Source organism: Pelodiscus sinensis, chromosome 14 (genome assembly GCF_049634645.1).
Source record: "Pelodiscus sinensis isolate JC-2024 chromosome 14, ASM4963464v1, whole genome shotgun sequence".
NCBI lineage: Eukaryota > Metazoa > Chordata > Testudines > Trionychidae > Pelodiscus > Pelodiscus sinensis.
The window spans coordinates 37,799,258-37,821,818 of NC_134724.1; the positions used below are offsets into that span (position 1 = coordinate 37,799,258).

General features: G+C 45.7%; 1 protein-coding gene across 2 annotated transcripts in view; it reads left to right on the forward strand.

Annotated features, from left to right (window-relative positions):
- Positions 1-22,561, forward strand: part of ARIH1 (ariadne RBR E3 ubiquitin protein ligase 1) — a 96,195-nt gene that overhangs the window by 67,925 nt on the left and 5,709 nt on the right. Inside the window, exons 6-12 of one of the 2 annotated variants that reach the window (XM_075897554.1) lie at positions 7,076-7,142; positions 8,510-8,616; positions 9,971-10,013; positions 11,481-11,552; positions 17,889-18,019; positions 18,124-18,180; positions 21,553-21,826. In XM_075897554.1, coding sequence (XP_075753669.1) covers positions 7,076-7,142; positions 8,510-8,616; positions 9,971-10,013; positions 11,481-11,552; positions 17,889-18,019; positions 18,124-18,180; positions 21,553-21,826 — 751 coding nt within the window. Of the gene's footprint in view, positions 1-7,075; positions 7,143-8,509; positions 8,617-9,970; positions 10,014-11,480; positions 11,553-17,888; positions 18,020-18,123; positions 18,182-21,552; positions 21,827-22,561 lie in introns of both variants that reach the window. The other variant, XM_075897555.1, reaches the window with a different exon arrangement.

Sequence of the window (22,561 nt, forward strand, 5' to 3'; positions counted from 1 at the left end):
TGTGTGTAGAATGGCTCAATCAAAGCTCCTTTCATGGCTTACCGTGTAACTAGATTAAAGTTCAAGAAACTGCTGTGTTGGCATTGGTGTGCCCATTTTCAGCTCTGCTAAAGGGGAGAATCCCTGCTACACTTATTAAACATCCAAGTAGAATAAATGCCCTGGCAGACTGCCACCAAAACCCCAGCTAACTGCCTTACAGTCATTGGTGTCCGCCCATCTGATTAGGAATATAGCATTTTCTGCAGCAGGCCATCAAGCAGCAAAAAATACCGGAAGCTTCACAAGAGCACTCTTGTAATGCCTTGGTCACCTGTGTAGTGTTGCCTGACCCACCGGGGCTGTTGGGGGAGATGCGTTTCTCACCTCAGCATAGGGAATTGCATGAATTCCACCCTCCATCATGAGATTCAATTACCCTTTTATGGTAGCCAGGGTCATAAGTGGCATTGCTCAGAAAATGGCCAGCTCTGGTAAGTGACTGCCGCCTTATGCAGAGATGAGTTCTATGGGTTCTTTTTCTTGTTTTTAATGGGAAGTGAGCCCTTTATTATTGAACAGATAGAACAGGTCGACCTTTCACAATCCTAATCCTCACTTACATCCAGTCTGCCTCTTCATGGCTGATTAGCGTCTGCACTGAAGCGTGCTCATTGTCAACCTGCTGCTCCTCCTCTCTGGAGCCAGACTTGTTCATTGATGTTCATTGGCTGTTTCACATCGCTTTGTTCCAAGAGAGTGAATCGCAGTGTCACTGTACATGGAGGCATCACTGAGTCAGTCAGAAAGGGGAGCCAGGTTGACTGTAAGTGGAAAGCTGATCTTGAATATCTTCATAACCAGACATGACGGGGGAAGACCGTGTGTGTTTGGTGGAGGGAGTCACGTTGTCGTGCAGTGACAACTGCATGGTATTTTAGATGCCACCTTTTAAATAGACTTTATTTGTAGGGATCTTCTACACTGGGGTCCAGATTTACAGCAGTGGAGCTATGTTCATATAATTCCATGGGTGAATAATTACTCTTCTCTGGGCAAGCACTTGTCTTTTACCTTCCTGTTTCCATTCTTCCCTAATCTGCGACCTCCCAGAGGCTCTTCTACAAGAGGTGAATGAGCCTTAACACATTAACTCGGGGCTGGGGGAAATGTTTTGGGATGGATGCCACTGATGCACAGAAATATCAGTCATGAGCCACACACACACGTGAGAATCTCATCCCCCCCGCCCAAAAAACCCCACAACCAACCCTCACTGACCTGACCTCCAAATGAGGAGGAACACTCCCCTCCCCCATTGTTGCCCCCCACTGAGAAACAGGAAAGACGCTGTGTTCAAGCTCCAGTCCCGTGGTGGAGGGTGGGGTGGCGCTGAGGCTCGGCTTACCCCAGGGACGAATGACCTCTTCTGGGCATCCGAGGGATTCAGGGTGTGGGAAGGTGCTGCCAAGGAGCAGGTGGGGGCTGGGTGGGAGGTCTGGACAGGAGTGGGTGGGGAGACAGGATCTGGAAGGTGAGGGGAGTGTTGGAGTAGGCTTGAGGGTGCAGGAGCAGAGTGGGGTCTGGATGGGAGGGAGCAGGGGTTTGGGGCCTACACACTGCAGGGTCTCAGGGAGTAATTGCCTGCAGCGCACAGAGCTGCTGCCCTTCCCCCTGCCAGGCTGAGCCCATGGGCTGACCCACCACTTGTGTTGCTCAGGCCCCATGCAGGGGACAGGAACCCTGAGCCTTGTGGGCTGAAGAAAGGCAAGCTGCGGGCTGTAGGGTCCCCACCCTGCTCTCCCTGAAGCTTCGAGGCGGCTCACCCTTTCACATGCTTCAGGCTATTAATTGGAATGAAACAGCTGCGAGCCAAAGTAGTTTTCCCTCGTCTGACTCAAAAGCCCTGCTCTGCCAGTTGTTCCACTTCCATTCTGCGCTCCTGTGAGGTCACCATTTCTCTAGCTCTCCAACCCTGGCCTCCCCGACTACAAAGGGCTGAATTTCTCCTGCTAAAGGGAAAAGCTTTCATGACAAGAACACACTTTTCAGGGCTTCTTTACCCCAGGCACGCAGAGGAAGCACAGACTCAGCTCCTCCTTGCCCTGTCTGAGGCAGAAGGTCTCTAAGCTGTGCTGCAGGTGAGCAGGACAGTTTCTGCAGTGAGGAGAGACTTTCCAGATCCACCAGTGTAGCTGCGGGTTTGCCAGGGATGCTTCCTATGGCCCTTATAGTCATTGATCTTGTGTGGGAGGAGGAAGAAAGTTGTCGTCTCGAAGCTTTCCAGAGCTGGAGGCTCTTCTGTGCCCCCCACCCTGTCTAATGCTGCTGGTATTGCTTTCACATACATGTACTGCTGTTGCTTTCCTTATTACTGGTGCTAAATGACTGCTGCTGTCATGTAGCCTCTGCCATCCAGTAGCAACCAGCAAAAGTCTGCCTACTCAGCTTCTCTACAACTTATGGTGAAGTTCTAGGGTATAACATGTCCTGTTCCTATAAGAACGGCCAGACTAGATCAGATCAGAGGTCCATCCAGCCCAGTATCCTGTCTTGTGACAATGGCCAATTCTAGATGCCCCAGAGGAAGGGATCACAACAGGTAATCCTCACCCTTCCTGTCATCCATTCCCAGCCCCTGACAGAAGCTAGGGACGCCGTTCCTACCCATCCTGGCTCATAGCCATTGATGGACCTATCCTCCATGAATGTGTCTAGTTCTTTCTTGAACCCTGTTAAAGTTCTGGTCTTCACAACCTCCTCTGCCAAGTGGTTCCACAGGTTGACTGTGCGCTGAGTGAAGAAGGGGGGAGGGATAGCTCAGTGGTTTGAGCATTGGCCTGCTAAACCCAGCGTTGTGAGTTCAATCCTTGCGGAGGCCATTTAGGGATTTGGGGCAAAAATTCATCAGGGATGGTATTTGGTCCTGCTGCGAAGGCAGGGGACCTTTCAAGGTCCCTTCCAGTTCTAGGAGATAGGCAATCTCCATTATAAAAAGAAACTTCCTTTTGTTGGTTTTAAACCTGCTGCCTATTCATTTCATTTGGTGACCCCCTAGTTCCAATGCCAATATATCTTTTTTGAGATGAGTCGACCACGTCTGTATGCAGTATTCCAGATGTGGGTGAACCATGACTTTATATAGAGGCAATAAGATATTCTCGGTCCTTTTTTTAACGATTCCTAGCATTCTATTTGCTTTTTTCACTGCCGCTGCACACTGAGTGGATCTTTTTGGAGAACTATCCCCAGTGACTCCCAAGATCTCTCTTGAGTACTAGTAGACAAATTAGTCCCCATCATATTGTATGTATAGTTGGGATTATTTTTTCCATTTTGTTGCCCAGTCATTCTTCACAGTCTGCTCTGGTCTTAACTATCTTGAACAGTTTAGTATCTGCAAATCTTCCCATTTGGCCTAGTGCTAAGAAGACTCTGACAAAATTGAAAGGACAGTGTTGAGGAACTCTGTGTGAGAGAGGGGAGGATGCAGCAAGTCACAAGTGCTTACTCTCCAATATTAGTGTCTTGTTTTTATCACCAACCATACTAGTGGTTGTCCTGCTACCCCTGAGCAGGCAGAACTGGCTGAGTTTTCAGTGTTGGGTGCTCTGATCCAAACTAGCTACCTCTTTCCATAGCACATCATCCTGCTGTCCTTCCACTGCTCTAGGTCTTAAGTTCCATGGACAGTAAGATATTTGGTAGTGCAGTAATGTTTTAAACCTTATCACTTGGTCAAGACAACTGCCACACAGTTAAATGATCACTACTGTGCTTGGTAAAACACAAACAGTCATGTGGCACTTTAAAGACTAAGAAGATAGTTTATTAGGTGATGAGCTTTTATGGGGCAGACCCACTTCCTCAGATCATATTCTGAAAGTGAATGGTCTGCCCCCAAAAGCTCATCGCCTAAAACTAGCCTAAAACTATTTTGTTAGTCTTCAAGTGCTACATGACTGCTTTTGTTTTACTGGCTACCTCTCTGCGATCTGTGACTACTATCTGTGCTGGGGTGAAGTTTAATGGAGCGGTGGTAAAAGCATTTCCCCAGAATATAAGCTTTATTTCCTGTTGTTGGTAGAGGTCAGTGGGTAACAAATTGTCAAGCAGGTGCTGCTTCTGCTCAGTTTCTTCAGGGAGATCAGTCTGCAAGTTAACTTAGTTTAAGGAAGGAAGCTTGCCTAGAGCAGGGGAGCTGGGAATTGGCTGCCTCAGTTTCCATGTCTCTAAAACAGCATTAACTCCCAACCACTTAAGGAATTTGTGATCCTCAGATGAATGGCATAGAAATGCAGTTGTCACTTAAAAGTGACCCTTTCAAACCCATCAGACAGAAGCACAGTGCAATTGTGAAAGTGGTTTATTTGCTTAGTTTGATAAATATAAATTCTAGTGCCATATTAGCTGTATTCTAGTTACATTTGAGGGTTTTGTCTTTTGTTATTTACAGCATTTGGAAAATTTGGAGCTGAAATTTATCATTTCTATTCTCTTCCCAAAGGTGAACTTATTAGTAAATTTCCATACACATATATCACGAGTCAAATTAAAATTCACTGTTTTCTCAGGTAACCAATAGCTTCATTTTAAAAACTGGTAAACTAGCTATGGACTTGGTCCTGAATGATCATAGAAGTTTTTGACATACTTGAAGACATTATAAATTGAAAATCCCATGCAGTGTATGCACAATTCTTATACTTTTCATTAGGTCTAGCACTTACAAGTATTGAAAGTGCTCGAGTTTGTTTGGCACGCTGTACAATTCGTTGCATATTCATTTCAATCTATTACAATATGAGCTTGTGAAAGCTCTGCTTACGTGAAGCAAACACACCTCTATGGATGACAGGTCCCATAGAAAAGCTCACTATTACAATGTTTATTGTGTGTTTATAAATATTGTGCATTAATTTCAGTATTTACTTCGAAGTGGCCCTTTGGTTATAAACAGGCTAGTGTGTGTGTATGTATGCAGAAAAGTCATGTAAAGTTTCTTAGTGTTTACAAGAACTGCCACATGTGCCCCACAAGGAGCGAATAGAACAGGTAATCCTCAAGTGATCCCTCCCTTGTCACCCCTTCCCAGTTGGACACCATCCCTGTCCATCCTGGCTAATAGCCACTGATGGACTTATCCTCCATTAATATCTAGCTCTTTTTTGAATTCTGTTATAATCTTGGCCTTTGCAACATCCTCTAGCAAGGAGTTCCACAGATTGACTGTGCATTGTGTGAAGAAATACTTCCTTTTGTTTATTTTTAAACCTGCTACCTATTAATTTCATTTGCTGACTCCTAGTTCTTGTGTTATGGGAAGGAACAAATAATTCTTCCTTCACTTTCTTCACAGCAGTCATGATTTTGTAGACCTCTATCATCTCTCCCCTTAGTTGTCTCTTTTCCAAGCTGTAAAGTCCCAGTCTTATTAATCTCTGCTTGTATGGCAGCTATTCCATCCCCTTAATCATTTTTGTTGCCCTTTTATGAACCTTTTTCAACTCCTGCACAGAATGTTCAGGGTGCAGGTGTGCCTGGGATTTCTGGAGCTCCAGTAAGTGATTGTGTTTAACCATAAATTGTGCAAAGCTTAAATTATTCCCGTTTCATAGGCTGAGATTTTAAATACTCATAAGGATATTGTCATAGTCTCCAGCAAGTCTCAGCTGTGCTGCCTTGTACACCTGAAGGCATTAGGGCTGTCAAACAATTTTTAAAAGTCAATTAATTGTTAGATTTAACTGCTGTAAGTAATTGCAGTTTTAATAATACATGCCAATTTAAATGTGTTATAAATATTTTGGATGCTTTTCTATATTTGTAAATTTATTTGTTACAACACAGGAAACAAAGGTTAAAGTGCTCACTTTATATTTTGGATTACTAATATTTGCACTAGTTAATTTGTTTGCATTAATTGCGTGCGTTAACTGCCATTGACAGCCCTAGAAGTCCTGTGCATGTGTTTTCAGTAATACATAATTTAATGTACTTATTTACAGTGCATCAATCCTAAACTCAGTATATCCACAACAATTATACAACCCAAAGTTAGATTAATAAACATAATTGAGTGCTCCTGTACTCCCTTAAAACCTTTGAACAATTGAAATGATTGATTTAATGAGATGTTGTTTGCTTTTGCCATTGTCCGGAAGACTATGTATTGTGGTGATCTTGCAGCTTTAATTTGTTGCTTTTCTGTATATGACTATATCAGCCATATCCCATTAAGGTTTAAATTGATGATCATTAACATTCCATTGAAATCCACATAACATTTGGACATACCTGCTGTGGGTCAGCAGTGCAGCCAGTGTGTTCTGGTTTTGAAAGCAGTTTTACAGGAAACATACAAATCTGTCATGACTACAATTAGCAAAATTGCTTATTGTACTTCCTGGAGTCTTCAGGAAAGCCTTAGAAAAATACAAGTGCACGTCTCAAACCAGACTTAACTTGAACTGTACAACTGTCATTTGTGCTTCTGCATTATGGCTCAGAAAGGAAAGCTGTAAGAGTGACATTGTTGCTATTGTGGTATTCTAATGTTGCACAAATAGGAAACAGGTAAGTGTTCCTAATTTGTGGATCCTGATACATGGGTATGTGTAATAGGGATGTAAAAAACTTCTAAAAATACTAACTGTGTAACTGAAATGTAAATCTTTTACACTGTTGAACGAGTGCCGAGGGCTGCTGGCCCTGCCAGCCTCCAGCCCCCATGGGCTTCCAGCTTTGCTAGCTCCTGGCCGCACAAATCTCTGGCTCCCAGCCCCACTTGCCTCCAGTCTCCAGTTCATGCCAGTTCCAGCCCCTGTGGGCTGCCAGCTTTGTGGACTGCCGGTTGCACCAGCCTCTGGCCCCACAGGTTGCTGGCAGCCCACAGGAGTTTAACTGTTTAACCAGAACTGATAAGCATCACTTATCAGTTAACTAGCAAAACTTTTACATCCCTACCATGTAACTGAAAGTATTATCTGGGAAAGCAACCAGTGTTAATACACACACTCTTTCTTTAGTTGACTGTGTGCAAAGAAATGTGTTTTCTTCTACATTTAATGTTTTTGCATTTCTCTCCTTTCCATAGGCGTCTGATCACAGATTCAAAGGTTAAATTAAAGTACCAGCATTTAATAACTAATAGTTTTGTAGAGGTAAGTTTAATTGCATTTTTTAATGAAATAAATGATTATTCTAATGTTTTTATTCTTCTGCACAGACACAGGAAGACTTTTTAACTATCTTTGATTATTTCCATGTGTAGTGGTGTATTGGACAAGTTTTTGATTGAATTATATGGTTCAGTAGTTGCTGTTACATGGGGGGGCCCCCTTGTTAACACTTGATTTCAATCAGACCAGGTGCTGGGGGGCAGTGTAGATTTTTAAATTGTGACAGGAGATATGCATATGAGAACTTGAGGGTCAGAATTTTTCCTATTCTTATGGTTCTGCTTTTTTGAAATTGGCAGGCATTTGTCATTGACTCTGTTATGGCCATTATGTTCCAAGTTGCCCAAGATCAGTGGCTATAGTTTTCTGGTCAAGAGATGATCTAATCCGTTGTAACAAGACAGGACTCTGGAAGCAAGTGTTTATAGACCATTTAGCTTATGTACAATTATGGGGAAAATATTAAACCCAGAGTTATAGAAAGATACATGACCCAGAAAGGCATGTGCTGTGTGGGGGAGGAGGGGTACCATGGAATAGTACCTAGAATTTAGAAATGTACTGCCACAGTAGATGAGGAAAATGCAGTAGGTGTTATATTCATCCTGAAAAGGATTTAATTGCCCCTTGTTTTCCAAGGTGGTAGTCACTGTATTTGGGTAAATGTTTTACAGCCTCAGAACCAGGATATACCACCCATTAAAGTGTAGAGAGACCCCAGGTGACAGTCTAAGACATGAAGCTGTATAACAGCTTTGAATAAAATATTCATGTGTTCTAAGTAGGGGTGAATAAACCAACTTTTAGAAACTAAGATTTAAAGACACAAGTTGAGAAGTTTTCAGTTCATTAACTACCTCACTGCACCTGTGTTGTGTATTTTCAGATACACTGTAAACAGCCTGTTCTGTTAATCAGAAATAGCTTGGGAAAATTAAGGATGCAGTCAAACAAACTTTCGCGTCTTGACACTTGTTTAAATCGGCCTTTTTGACATTGCACTAATGTAACATTGGGCATGTCCTGTTACAATCTCCAGTGCTTTGTAATACGTAGAAGTCCATATAGGTGGCTACAGTACAAATGCAGACCGAGCAGTGAGGTATATTACTACAGGGATTGAGAACATGTGTGTCTTTTCAAGGGGAGGTTTGAGCCTAAGTTACCTGGTTTGGGCCAGCTGCAGGTTTTATTTGCAATGTGGACATACCTGGAGACACTTAAGCTTAAAGGACGCAGGGACAATGTGGGGCTGCGGGGAAGGGCTGAAAAGAAACTGACGAGGTTGTTGGGGAGAGTCTCTTTTCCTGGTAGTTCTGTGTGTCATGTTGTCTCATTTTATTTTGTAGTGTAATCGACTGTTAAAATGGTGTCCTGCCCCAGACTGCCACCATGTTGTTAAAGTTCAATATCCTGATGCTAAACCTGTTCGCTGCAAATGTGGACGTCAGTTTTGGTAAAAACACTCTTGTGATTTGAGATCTTCCAGGGCCATTCAGAAGCTAAAAGCTATGTACTGTGTAAATGGCTGTGTTGAGGAGCGCGGTTGGGGGGGGGAGAGCTTTTAAAAGTGAGTATTAGTTTTGTGGTTCATCTTTCTTTTGCTTCAGTTGAAAATGTTCTTGCCCATCTTCCTAATTGGAAAATGAAAATGTCTTCCAAGTGAAAATGTCTAACAGCTGACAGGGTGAAAACTTTCAGAGAAACTTCTGGAGCAATTCCAAATACCTTGGATCCTCTCCCTCAATTGATTCATTTAATGAAGAAACAGGAGTCATGTTCAGCAAACTGGAGCTGCTCAAGTCAGTTTCCTCATTATCTGAATCGTTCTGAGAGCGTTTGGTGGTGGACGTGTATGAAATTAAAAACTAACCCTGGGAAATGAATTGATAAATGCCTGGAATTTCATTTGAGAAATGGCAGGATTAATATGTTAATGTATGGTCATTTTAGGGGTAGAACCGAGGACTGGGAATCAGTCAGTCCCATAGTCACTCAATGGCCTTTGAAAAACCAGTCACCCTCATGCGACCTCAAGATCCCATGTAAGGGGGAGGGTATTCGTGTTCGCAGGCCGAGGGTTACAGCAGAATTAATCAGGTTGCCACGTGGGAGAGCGCCTTCTACAGGAGGCGCTGTAGCAAAGGGTGGCTATTTACATCGTGCATAAAGTACTTTTGAAGGGCTTTCACCCTAACTACAGTTGATTTTCACTTTACCGAAAGGTAAGGAGCGTAAGTTTTAAAATGCTCTTGAGATGTATTGGGAAGGAGCTTTGCAACAAGAATTGTATGGAAGTCTGCAAACTGTTAGGGCAGTTAATCTCCTTCAAACAGATGTTCAGTAGCAGAAACACTTTGGGAGAGGTAGGGAGTCTGAAAATGGTTAAACGTGGCAACTCCCTATAAAGTAAGGGATCCATGTTTATACCTCTCGAGCCATTTTCAAGCACGATGCGTAGGTGACATTTTGTTTAACGTTAGGCTTTTTATTAAGAGCCCAGGTGCTTGTTTCACAAGGCAGCCTTTTACTTCCCCATGGAAAACTAATCCGTTTCAGGTCCCCTGCGAGAGCTAGGCCCCTCCCGGAACAATCTCAAGTGTCATGCACCCAGCAGGGGGCATGGGACTACAGGGAAACTGAAACACACTCACAGTATATTGCCTTGAGCAAGGTCTGGTGCCAGGCCCATCCGATGGAGTAACCAAAAGACATAAGCACTGTAGAAGGAATTGTAGTGGCACTGATAGACTCCCAAGCACAGCGTGATAGCGCAACTTGTGTAAATCTGTTCTCCTTTCCACCTACAGCTTTAACTGCGGTGAGAATTGGCATGATCCTGTTAAGTGCAAGGTGAGCGTGGGCACCCTCGCTGAACCCATGGCTTTGCAGAACTGCGGGGCTCTCTGGCAAAGCAGTATGGTCCTGTGGGTATTGACAGTCTAGGTGTGAGCCTTCAGCTGCCTTGCTCACATCCCTGGGCTTCATTTCGGGAGTGCGAGGGGTTATTTCCCCCAAACAGCAAGCCTTGGGCATGCGCAGGATTTGCCCTATTGGCCTGACCGATGCTGCTGCTGTGCTTGTATTCAGGGGGGCATAGGGTTCTGCCGCTTCATGTCAGGGAAGTGACAAGCACCAATTGCTGCGGCGCTGCCTAGACAGCAGCTGGCAAACTGACCATGCTCCTGTGGAACTTGGTCTCCCCCCATTACCATTCCCCGGTACTGTCAGGGTTGGCACCTCTTGGAGTCTGGAGATGTTCTCCTCTTCTTCAGTGGCAAAGAGCAATGAGCTGGCCATTTGGGGACCCCACGGGCCTACCGCCATGCCCAGGGCCTTGTGCTTAAGCCTGCTTTGATGGTATCAGTGTCAGAATTCTCCCTCAGCCACTGTGGTCCCCACTCCCACCATGGCCGTGAAGATGGAAGAGCGAAACCATCCGGTGCAACCTGCACTGCTTACACCTGGTCCTCAGACAAGTCCCCTCCCTCGCCTTCAAGAGTGTTACCAACACCACAGCCTCCCCCCGAGGGGGAGGACACAAAGGTTCCTCTTATGGTGGCTGCTGCCGCCGCCTCCTCTTACTTTCCAAAACTTACCGCTCTTCTGGACTCACTAGTAGGACAGTCCTGAGCAGATGGCATTCTGGCATGCCTGGGGTCCTGTAATACTGTGTTTCAGGGTTTATCAACAGGTTGAACCTCGCTGGTCCGGCAGTATCCTGGCACTGGCATGATTTTAGTTAGCTGGATGTCCCCTTATGAGTATGGCCAAGGTTCCTGCAGTCCCATACAGTTTTACTGCCACCAGTCCTGGCTCTCAGTGTTGTTTAGCTCTAATTTATCCCAAATGTCTTCTAAAAGCCCAGGAAGCAGTGGAAGTGTTGGGGATACTGCTAGACGAGCGGTTCTCAAACTTTTTGGGCTCCGGAGCCCTTTACATGCGTGTAAATTTATGCGGAGCCCCAGCGGTCCACTGATTGTATGTGTTGTACCTATCGATGTTTCCAGTTAGTCAGCCTCGCGGAGCCCCGGGGCTCTGCAGAGCACAGTTTGAGAAACTGTGCCAGACAATATTAACCTCCAGCGATCCAGCAAATTCTCTGGTTCGGCACTGGTCAAGTCCCCAGGGTGCCGGACTAGAGAGGTTTGTAGTAAGTAGCAGATTTTCTGCTGCAAGTTTAAAGCTCACTCCACTCTGTTTGGCAATGGGTTAATTTGGGGCACCTTTCATGTGAAGCGTGAGCATAATGGAACGTCTGTGTTAGTGAGATTCAAAGCTGCATGACGTCTGAGGAGTCTGTTTTCCTTTCCTGAACAGTGGTTAAAGAAGTGGATTAAGAAGTGTGATGATGACAGTGAAACTTCCAATTGGATTGCAGCAAACACAAAGGTTGGTTTCAGTTTCCTTCACAGCAGCCCTGATGAAAGCCAGAGCAGCCGCGTAACCCTTTGGCTGGAGGAACATGCTCCACCCCAGCGCGGTGTTCTCAGCGTCCAGCACTAAGCACAGCAGCAAGCTAACGTGATCGTCCCAGATGCAAGCAGAAATGGGGCTTCTGGTTATTTGCTTTGGTCCTAAAGCATTAAGAGGAAACCCAAAGCAAACTGAAGCTACTGCTCGTGGGGCTTCTGTGCAGAAATCAGGGCCTCGTTCTGCTGTCAGCGTGAGATGTTTGCCACCCCAGCTTGGTTTGGCTGGGTTCATTTACACCTCTCTTCCCAAGTCCCCCTGGGGTTGGCTTTTCAGGGCTTGTTCACTGCTGTTGGGCAGGGAGCCTGGTGAGACTTGACAGACCAGCTGCTGCGATTTTGTTATGCAAATGCATTGGTTATCCAAAGTCAGGGGGCTAGTTTTATGCGCTTCGTGTGGAATGAACACAAGGGTTGGCATGATGGCAAGGAAGCAAGACACAACTCCCATGTGGGGAGTGCAATTCCGGAGCAAACCTGGGCCTTTGCTGGGGAGGACAAGAGGCAGTGTGTGTGTGACGGGGGGCGGAGCTTGCTGAGAGTAGAAAGGTTTTTTGCAGTGTAACCTGGTAACAACATTGCTTCCTGAAGACAGCTGCTTTGCATCTGGGACATGGCTTGCTTACTGTCTGAGTAGAATCGGTTATGTTTTAGTGGGAGCAGAACTTCCCACTGCACTGGGATGTTGGGTTCAAGCAGTGCTTCCATTGAACGGCCCTCTTCGTTTGCTGACTGCCTCCAGTTCTGAAACTTGCTCTGCTTCCAGGCAGACTTGTGGACATTTCTTGGTAAAATGAATTGTCCTTTCGAATTCGACGGAAAACGAAATGATTTCCTTGTGTGCTCTGCAACAGTGGTTCTCAGCCATCCCAGGCTACTCCACCCCTTTCAAGAGGCTGATTAGATGCTCATACCCCTGTTCAGGCTGGGGATGTAAAACCCTATTTAATCAGTTAAACGTATTGTTTTAACTGGTTAAACAGGGTGGGCGGAGGAGGTGCTGTAACCTGTAAGCATCACCTGGTAAACATGATACCAGTTAAGTGATTAACCATTCATGTTCCTAGTTCAGGCACAAGGGGAAGAAACAGCCACACTCAATAATTCCACAGGGAAATTAGGCCCAGAATAATTCTCCGTATTCTAAACTTGGGCATGTCTTGCAGAAAGGAACCTTGAAAGGAACTCGAACGATCCAGTTTTGAAACTCCCTATTGGGTGAAATAGTCTCACTCTATCAATGTTGTATGAGCAATCTGGCTCTCTGGCCAAAAATAAGGCAGTGTAAATGAGACTAAAGAGGCTGCTGCTGCTTCTAGCTTCCAAAAGCTGTCCTTAAAAGATGGTGGCCTCTCTGGGTACTACCACAGGTTTCAGTGCCATTCCTTGTGGCTGCTTCTCTGTGCGGGAAAACTCCCTACGTTTTACCAAGGCCAAAGTGTGATTTGAGAAGATCTCAGTCCCTGAGTTCTGCATATTCAAAATCATGGTGCTCCGGAGAATATGCGACATGTTTGTCCAAGCTTGCCTTGTCAAAAAAGGCACCATGAGGCCTTCAGGAAAGTAATGATGAGGGCAAACCAAACAGCTTCTCTGAGAACACAAATGAAATCCAGCTTAAATATGCTTTTTGTTCAGGAATTACTGTATTCTGGCATTTATTTCTTTATGAATTAATTGATCAGATTTAAAGTGCAGATTTTTATTAATTGTTTAATGCTGGTGCTGGTAATGTGGTTTCTAGTGGGAGTTTGCAAAACTTTATGGCTGGAAGCACCACCTAGCCTTGCTTACGTGTTAAACAAGTCAGTCTTTCCCTGAATCCATTTAAAATTGCTCCAAATTAAACCGATGCTCCTTGTTTTTGCCCCCAAAGAGCTCTGGTCTCTGTGTCAGGTTATAATGCAGTATCTGAGATTGTTTATCTAGCCTATTAATATGATGGGGCATGAAGAAAACTTCTGTGCTAAGACTAAATGTTTCTTTTAAAGCTGGGTTTGTGTACTTGTGTGCTCCTCCCCAGTCCCTCAGAAAGGCCTGAAAAGAGCGTTTTAAACTTGTGCTTGTTTGTACTTTCAACACAGGATGGTCAGGTCTGGTTTTTGCTGAAGGAAGGCAGGTGGAGAGAGGCGGGGGCTGGCTTCCCCAGCCCACCTGTCAGCTCTGCCCGCCCCTGCCTTGGGAATTCTGGTGGCAGTTGAACGAGTCCAGAGGTCTGGCTGTTGCTGTGGTGATAGCAGCACTGGTTGGGAGCCCCTGACCCTTTTAAATCCCTGGGCCCTGGGGCAGCTGCCTCTTGCCTATCAATGGCCCTGGTCAGGCCCTTATCCACTGTAAAGGAACCCAGGCCCCGTTGTCTGCCTTCTACGGGTCACTTCTAAACATCTGCCTGTGTGTGCCACTCCCACGCTTGGGAACCCTGGGTGGATATTTACACACAAACAAGGCTTCTCGCAGACTTGGCTCCGAACTAAGGATTTGTCCCTTTCACTGCTTGCTGCTGCAGCTCTGTGTAGAACCACGAACAGTCTTGCCTCCCGTGTGGGGTGGCATCTTCTCTCTGATACGCAAGTGCATTAAAGCAGCCCATTTAGTGGAATAATTTCTAAGTGTCATGGCATCAAGTTCTTGCCGCTTTATTCTAATAAACAAGGTGCAGAATTGCATGTGTCCAGCTGAGCTGGGGATTTGACAATCCAGTTATTACCTGCACTTACCACAAAAATACATCCGGAGTGTGAGAGCTAGAATGCAGACCCAGCACCAACACTGTGTAGCACTTCATGGGGCGGAGGGTCTCGGGAATAGCTCATCTCATATGCTGCAGGAAGCACTGCTGTTCTTCTGCCTGCTTTGAGATAAGAACTGCAGTTTATGAACTGATGGAATTCCTGTGAACCTGAGCATAAGGTAGTGGAGGGTGATAAACATCACAAAATGGGCCCTGACAAAGGAGGAACAGGTTTGCCTTGACCTTTGTTTCCACGTGCAGGATTTGACTGTACCATATAATCAGACACTCACTTGGGTTTGAAGCACTTTAATGGGGTTACTTCTTGCATCACAGCAGGTGGCTAGATAATCTAGCCAGAATAATCCAGCCAGAATAATCCACTGGTATGGTAATTTGATTTCCTGATCAAATGTTATTGCTTGGCCATAGTTCTTAAAATCTTCCTTCCCTGAATCCCTCTCCCTCTCCTGGCCCCTTAATCCATAAATGACCTCTCCCGAGCATTTTTAGTGACTTGTTACTGCTATTGTGCTTTCTTCCCCTGTTCAGCATTTCGTTAGTGTGCATTCTTGAATTGTGGTTCCTACATTGACATTCAGTCTGATGAAGGAATTCCTTCAGAGCGATAGTGATCTTGCTGTGTAATTCACGTTCCGTGGGCCTGGAAGGGGTATGGCGACTTCAGTTACGTGATGAATCGGAACCGTGGTTATGGTTAGGGCCTTTGTATTTGTTTGCGTTGGGGCAGTTCAGGATCCCCAGTTGTGGGCACAGGGCCACATTTGGGCAGACCCGGCACAAAGACAAGACAAAAAATAGGTCCCTTCCCCAAAGAACTTAACCTCCTGAGCTGCCTTCTCAGGGTGAATTTCAGTACTTCTAAGTGAGGAAGTCGGAGGTATTAGTTAAAAAGAACATTGGGCAAGTGAATGACCTGGAAGTTCCACCACAGAGTTCCCAGGTGCATCTCACTGCTGAATTACCAGCCTGTTTCAGCTCCCAATGGATCTTAAGGAGGAACGCTACTGATTTGTGCCACCTCGAGACATACCTATTCAAAGGGAACTACTCCTAGCTGTGCCAGACACCCGCTTCGACTTCAGAGCAGCATACTGTGGGACCAATATTTGGCTAATTGTTGGACTGGTAACATTAATATATGCTTTTAAACTGTGGAAACAGATACATTGTTCATAAATCTCTGCAATGTTATGCAGAAATTGTGGCTGAGCTGTCTTAACTTTCTACCCAAGTGTGTGAGGTTAGCAACATCCTGTTTTTCTCTAGGTGCCAGTCCTGAAATGCACATGAGGAATTTAAGTTCAGATTGTAAAAAGTGGCTTTGCGCAAAGTGTGTGGAATTGTGTTTTGAAATAAATGCAGTGACTGCTGAATAATAGCTGCAAACTGATTGAAAATCTGTTTTGCAATTGGAAGAGCATCTCTGCTGCACAGGCGTGCCCCCAAGGCGTGCATGAAGCGGTGGAAGTCACATTCTTGGTATCTTTGCCGTTTGGCAAGTGAAGTGTAGAGACATCCCCTTAGCCGGTAATGCCGGTTACGCATGCGCTTTGCCTACACTGTTGCGGCAGCACTTTAAACTGAAAGTACGTTCTCAGCATGAGTGCTGGGAGCCCTCTTCCCTAGTGCTCTATGAACCACCCCCAGGAGGGGCGGAGCTACCAGTGCTGGGAGCACGGCTGGAGCCTGCTTCACACTGGCGCTTTGCAGAGCTGCAGCGGAGTTTCCACTGGGGATGGGGGTTTTATGCCCCGAGCCAGAAGGCTACTAAGCGCTGTGAAGTGCCAGTGTAGACATAGCCATTTGCAGATTGGTTTGAGTGTCCTTGGGAATTTTTTCTCTGGGCCTTGCTCCAACTGTTTCCCACACAGTAGGCAAGTCGGCAAATATCTGTGTGCAATGTAGCAATCGTTAAACTACTTCCAGGAAACCAGGTACGTTTCCCTGACAGTGCCGTGGGGGAGGCGGGGGGGGGGGGGGAGGTAGTTCTGGAGTACAGCAAAGGAAGAGACTGTTACTCATGACACAAATGGTTTATGTGACTGGGGCCCCAGCTCTAGGAATGGTGCCATGGGCGGTGCTGTATTCCCGGCTCCCTTCATTCAGCGGTTATTCTGGAGCTGACTGAACCTTGCCAGCAGTGGCAATGCAAGGCCTTGATTGAGATGGCATGTGGGGGGGAGAGGCATGCGGAGAGTACTGCATGGCAAGTGTGGTTTAGACTGGGCATGTTGGGTGAACCAATGGTCTAGTTAGTTGATGGGGTGGGAAGGCAGAACTTCACTTTGTGTCTCAGGTTTTCAGATGCTTTTTTAGATGAATGAGATCAGTTGTCATTGATCCCAGATGGCCCCCAGGGCGCATAATGCTCAGATATTTAGTGCGTAGCCTGGAGCAGCCTGAAACTTTGGCCATGAAGAAGGCCAGATGCTGCAAAAGCATCTCTGGTGTCATTATAGGAACTGTGCAAAACAGACTTTGCTGCCTACAGTGGGGTGATGGGCTGTTCTACCCAAACAGAGGAAACAGTTGAGTACAATATTGAGTGCAGTAGCTCTTGACCTGTTGGGGACTTCGTTAAAAAAACCTAAAGTTTACGTCTACACAGATTGGCTTCCATAAGTGGCAACCAGATTTTAAACACTTCACAATTTTAGCCAGTCCAAAAAGTCTCTCTTGGACTATCTCAGTCTTGGTCTTCAAAGCTTAAAAAGAATCTCCCAACATGCGAGGAGCACACTTAAGGAATGTCTAGACTACACGCCTCTTTCGAAAGAGGTCGTCTAGATTGCCACAGGACTTTTGAAGAAGCGATCTGCTTTTTTGAAAGAGAGCACCCAGGCAATCTGGATGCTCTTTTTCAAAAAAGCCCTGTCTGCATGCAAGAACGCCTTCTTTCGTAAGAGCTCTTTGGGGAAGAAAGGCATTTTTCCTCGTAACATGAGGTTTACCGCTGTTGAAAAAACTGCCACGTTCTTTCAATTTAATTTCGAAAGAAAGCAATGGCAATCTGGATGCAGGTGAAGTTTTTTTTTGAAAAAAGGGCACTTTTTTCGAAAAAACTCTGTACACTTGTAGTCTAGACATACCCTTAGTCTTACTGCAAAATACTCTCCTATCCTCTGAGCCACCCCAGGAATTGCTGGTAGCAGTAGGGCAGTTGCTGATTTTACTGATAATTGCAAAATTACCTTTCCTCCTGGAGTAGCAAATTAGCAAGTCAGTTTACTAGTCATGAAACTGGATGGGCCATTCTTAAAGCTGTGTCATCATGCCTCTTCCAGTATTTGAAAGCCTCTTGGGCTCTGTTAGGAGGGAAGAGAATCATGTTGATTTTTCTCCTGCCCACTTTAATTTCTGAGGACGTATAATTTCTCATGGCTCTGTTGTAAACCAAGTTGTCTGAATTGGGTTCCTATTTTTGTGGTGCTCTAACAAGAGGGGAGAGATCAGAGCACATGTCCTGCTTCTAGCATCGATGAGTGTCTGTTCTGTTCACAGGAATGTCCCAAATGCCATGTGACCATCGAAAAGGATGGAGGCTGCAACCACATGGTCTGTCGGAACCAGAACTGTAAAGCAGAGTTCTGTTGGGTGTGTCTTGGCCCTTGGGAGCCACATGGATCTGCCTGGTAGGTTTCGAACCTTAAACTGGCAGATAGAGAGGGCAACTGTATTGCCAGCATTCTACATGTTTTAACTTCAGTCCATGATTTCAATCTGTCTCTTTTTTCAGGTACAACTGTAATCGCTACAATGAGGATGATGCAAAGGCAGCAAGAGATGCACAGGAGGTGAGTACACAACTCTTGGTAGGGACTAGAAAAACATCCAGTTTGGGAAACTTTTTTCTTTCGGGCTCTGTAACCCTTTAAATCCTGTATGTTGTCACTATAGAAAGGATGTGAATGCATTGGAGAGGGTCCAGCGGAGGATGACCACAAAGATTAGGGGGCTGGAGCACATGACCTGTGAGGAGAGACTGAGGGATTTGGGTTTGTTTAGCCTGCAAAAGAGAAGAGTGAGGGGGGATTCGAGAGCAGCCCTCAACTTCCTGAAGGGAGGTTCCAAAGAGGACAGAGAGGCTGTTGTCAGTAGTGATAGATGGCAGAATTAGGAGCAATGGTCTCAAGTTACAGTGGGGGAGGTCTAGATTGGATGTTAGGAAAAACTGTTTCACTAAGCGGGTGGGGAAGCACTGAGATGGGTTCCCTAGGGAGGGGGTGGAATCTCCATCCCTAGAGGTTTTTAAGTCTCAGCTTGACAAAGCCCTGGCTGGGTTGATTTAGTTGGGATTGGTCCTGCCTCGGGCAGGGGGCTGGACTTGATGACTCCTTAGGTCTCTTCCAGCTCTATGGTTCTACGTTGTTGTTGAAAGTTAACCTCCGGGAACCGGCTGGGCCAGAGTCCAAAAGACTCAGGTTCCATCACAACGATGAAATCCCCCTTTCGGGATAAGGTCGATGTAGAACGTTCGCAGGATATTTAAACGAGCGTGCCATTCTTGTTGCCGGCTGGTTTGCTGGTTGCCGGCATTCGGTGGGTGTTCCTGAGAGGCAGGCTAACTGACAGGAAGTCCCAGGTGTACTTGCACTAGGCTGTAAATGTGGGCAGTGCAACAGGAGGACTGCCCCCTGTGTGCTGCAGATTGCTGCAGTTCAGTTCACCCACTTGTTCCTCCTGTAGCTGGGAGCTAGCATACTTCCTGAAACATCCTCTCCTACAAACGGCTGCCACGTACTGAAATGTGTGATACAGCCACCTTTTGCACATCGTATGTGTCTGGTGCACATCATTAGTGGCTCAGCTACTCTGCTAGTGAAAAGAAAACTAGGATACCTGTGATTTGTGCCTGTATTGTTGATCAGTGATGCTATTCTCCATTACTAAATATATTGCACCTCTTTCCCATACTCTGAGGTTGTTTTCCCCTAGTATAATGTAAATATCGATATTGTGAAACTGATGTTTTGTCTCCATGTGATAATCTGAAAATGTAATTTGTTCAGCAAACACTTTTTTAATCTATCTTGGTCATATACACATTATTTCTTAGTCATGTGGTTGTACCTGTAACCAGCACTCAACTTGGAAGGATGTAAATCAGTGTTCTAATTAGGGTATTAATTTTCTTTGAGGGTTGGGACCAGAGGTTGCAATCAGGATCAGGCCCTGGTGTGCTGCACTGTATACACACTCCAGTGAGGTGCCCCATAGTAGTGTTAAATTCAGGAGTGTCCGTAAGGAGATGATGATGTTTGACTACTCCAGTTGTCTCTTGAAAGTCCAAGAGCTGCAGAGAAGATCTAGGTTTGCTTTGTGGGTCTAACAGCATGGACCTGTGCGGATTAGTAGTGATGTCACTTGGATCCCTGGCCAGACCAGAATGGTGGTTAATCTTGTTTTCCACTTGAAGGCAGTGTGGCCACAAAGGAGCTAAGGTTGAAATGGGGACACACCATCAGGTTCCTACAGGAGCAGAAAGGCCTCTGTTAAAAATGAGTTCTTCCTTCGATGATGATTTGGGAGCCAGCGTGCACACAGTCATGTTCTTAATCTCTTTGTAAGGAGACCCATGCTGAGGAAGGCTTTGAGACAGACTTGCATGCCTGCTTGTAAGTGCCATTCAAAGGCGCTCTCACCACATGACCAGTACAGATTAGTTGTAATAACCCCTCCGACACAGGTGCCTGGCTCTTCCCAATGACCAGAACTTCTCTGGTACTTTGACTAGCTCTCTTGCCTGCTTGGGTTGCAGCTTGGATTTAAAATCTGCCAGGGAGGTGGCTCTGTGATTAGACAGGTGCTTTTGCTCCCCTGTGAAAATGCATTGAGATGGGGGGGAAAGTGAGCTTTGAAGTACAGAAGCTTGCTTAGGGCCAGCTCTGGCTGGCTAGCCTGCCTCTGTGGAGTGTCTTCAGCGCTGAAGAGGCAAGCTGGGAGCCATTTAATGCCGAACGAAACTCCTATGCCTGTGTTCCACTTTCCACGTTTTCTTGTGGTCACATGTGCGTACAATAAAACCTCTGGCTGAGGGCATGCAACTGATCCTCCTTCTCCTGACATGGCCTCTTGTGGTCAGTCTCAATGTCTTTTGACTTATGGGAAAAGAAAGAGAATTCATGCCCTAACTAGATGGGACGGGGAGGCCCAAACTTCTTTTGTAATCTGGGTCCAGGAAGGGTTGTGACCAGGTTCGCACACTCTGATTTGATTCTCTCACCCTTGAGCTCTAAGATGGGTCAGATGCAGAATAGGCTGAGGACCACTGCCTTAAATGGAGATACACTTGGCTGGGAGCAAGCGGAGTTCTAGAATTATGTTCCCTGTGATGGGAACAGAAATAACACCACCTTTTATTAAGAGCAAAGCCTCATACCCCCGTGAGATTACACAGTAGTTTCTGGCAGTACTGGGAGGAGACCTGTTCTCTCCTACATGATTGAACAGCATCTTGCTTGTGTAGCTGTTCTGCCTCTCAGAATCTGCCGTGTGTGTGCTTGGCTGTGCTGTCTATAAAATGGGGGCATCTTTAGCCTGTATAACCTCCTGCGGCTCATTGTCCTTCAGTCCCTGTTCCATAGAGGAGAACAGCCTACTCTTGCAGACAACTGCTGAAGTTACTTATTAGCTCAGGTGCAGAGGGTCCAGAGTTGAAGTCTTCTTGTTAATTGGGTTGGTGGCTTGGTATCTTTTGAAACAGCTCCATTGGATTGTTAAAGTAAAAGAAGCACTCTAGGAAAGGCCAAACTTAACCCTGCACTAACACAGTCCGCCACGCTGTCCTCTCCCCTCCAGCTGGGAACCCACCTCGTTCGGTGCCTGGCATGACAACCCTGGGGTGTGCGTGTACACTGTAAACGTAGGATGTGCTTTAATCTTCCAGATGTCAGGGGTTGGGCTTTCCTTGTGAAGCACCAATGCCCTCAGTGGGACCTGGCTTTCCCCAGAGGGGTGGACATGCGTACTCATGGCTAGGGTGTGTTTCAGTAGTCCCAGTGAGTTTCATGGTCCTATCGGTACCTGACCTGTTGAAAGGAGCAGAAACATCTTCTGAATGGGGAAACTGTTCTGTTGGTCACCGTTGGAGTCCTCCAGACCCTTTATTCTCGCCTAGTCTCCAGCCATTACTTTGTTGTAACTATTTATTTACTTTTCCTAAATGGGAATTAACACAGCGATCCAGAGCAGCCCTGCAGAGGTACCTGTTCTACTGCAACCGCTACATGAACCACATGCAGAGCCTGCGCTTTGAGCACAAACTCTATGCTCAGGTGAAGCAGAAAATGGAAGAGATGCAGCAGCACAACATGTCGTGGATCGAGGTGCAATTCCTGAAGAAAGCAGTTGACGTCCTCTGCCAGTGTCGTGCCACACTCATGTACACTTATGTCTTTGCCTTCTACCTCAAAAAGAATAACCAGTCCATTATCTTCGAGGTAGGGAAATATATTGCTGTACTCCTGGGCACTTGATCCAGGGAGGGGCTGGTGCACTCAGAGCTCATACAGATGGGGGTTTATTCAGTATTCTTGAATGCTGGTGAGACCATGTAATTGGAGGCCATCAGGGGTCACGTGAAGCATTCCCTGCTGAGGAAATGGGAGAGTAAAGTAAACTGGCACTGTAAATCCTTGTCATACTGCTGGCTTGTGCTGTAAAATAATCATTCTGTTATGAGAGCTACAGAAAACCAACTTTGGGTACAATCTGTTGGAAGAATCACCTAGCTCTTGGATGTAATGTTTCTCTCCATCATTGCTTGGTTTCAGGGCAGTAGCAGTAAGAGAGTGCTTAAAAGCCAAAACTGTCCCTGATTCTCAGCTCTGTGGTGGCTGTTGACTGGAAATCCATTTACCTTTTCATGCAAAGTCTGAGTAAACTGGTGTGGCCTACCACTCTGGGAGGAGCATGGAGTAACAGCAGTACTAAAAGCTGTGCTTTGTCACTGAATATGGATGCACAAGCAAAGACCAAGATGGACAGAGGAAGGGAAGTGATTCTGTTTGCCCTACGGGGAAAAACTAAACCCAGAAACATAATACTTATGTCAAAAAACATACAGGAAATTTTGAATATCTTGAGTAATTTTTAAAAACAGCGAGTAGTCCTGTGGCACCTTAGAGACTAATAACATCTATTGTATAAGTTTATAAATGTATGTTTTTGTTCGT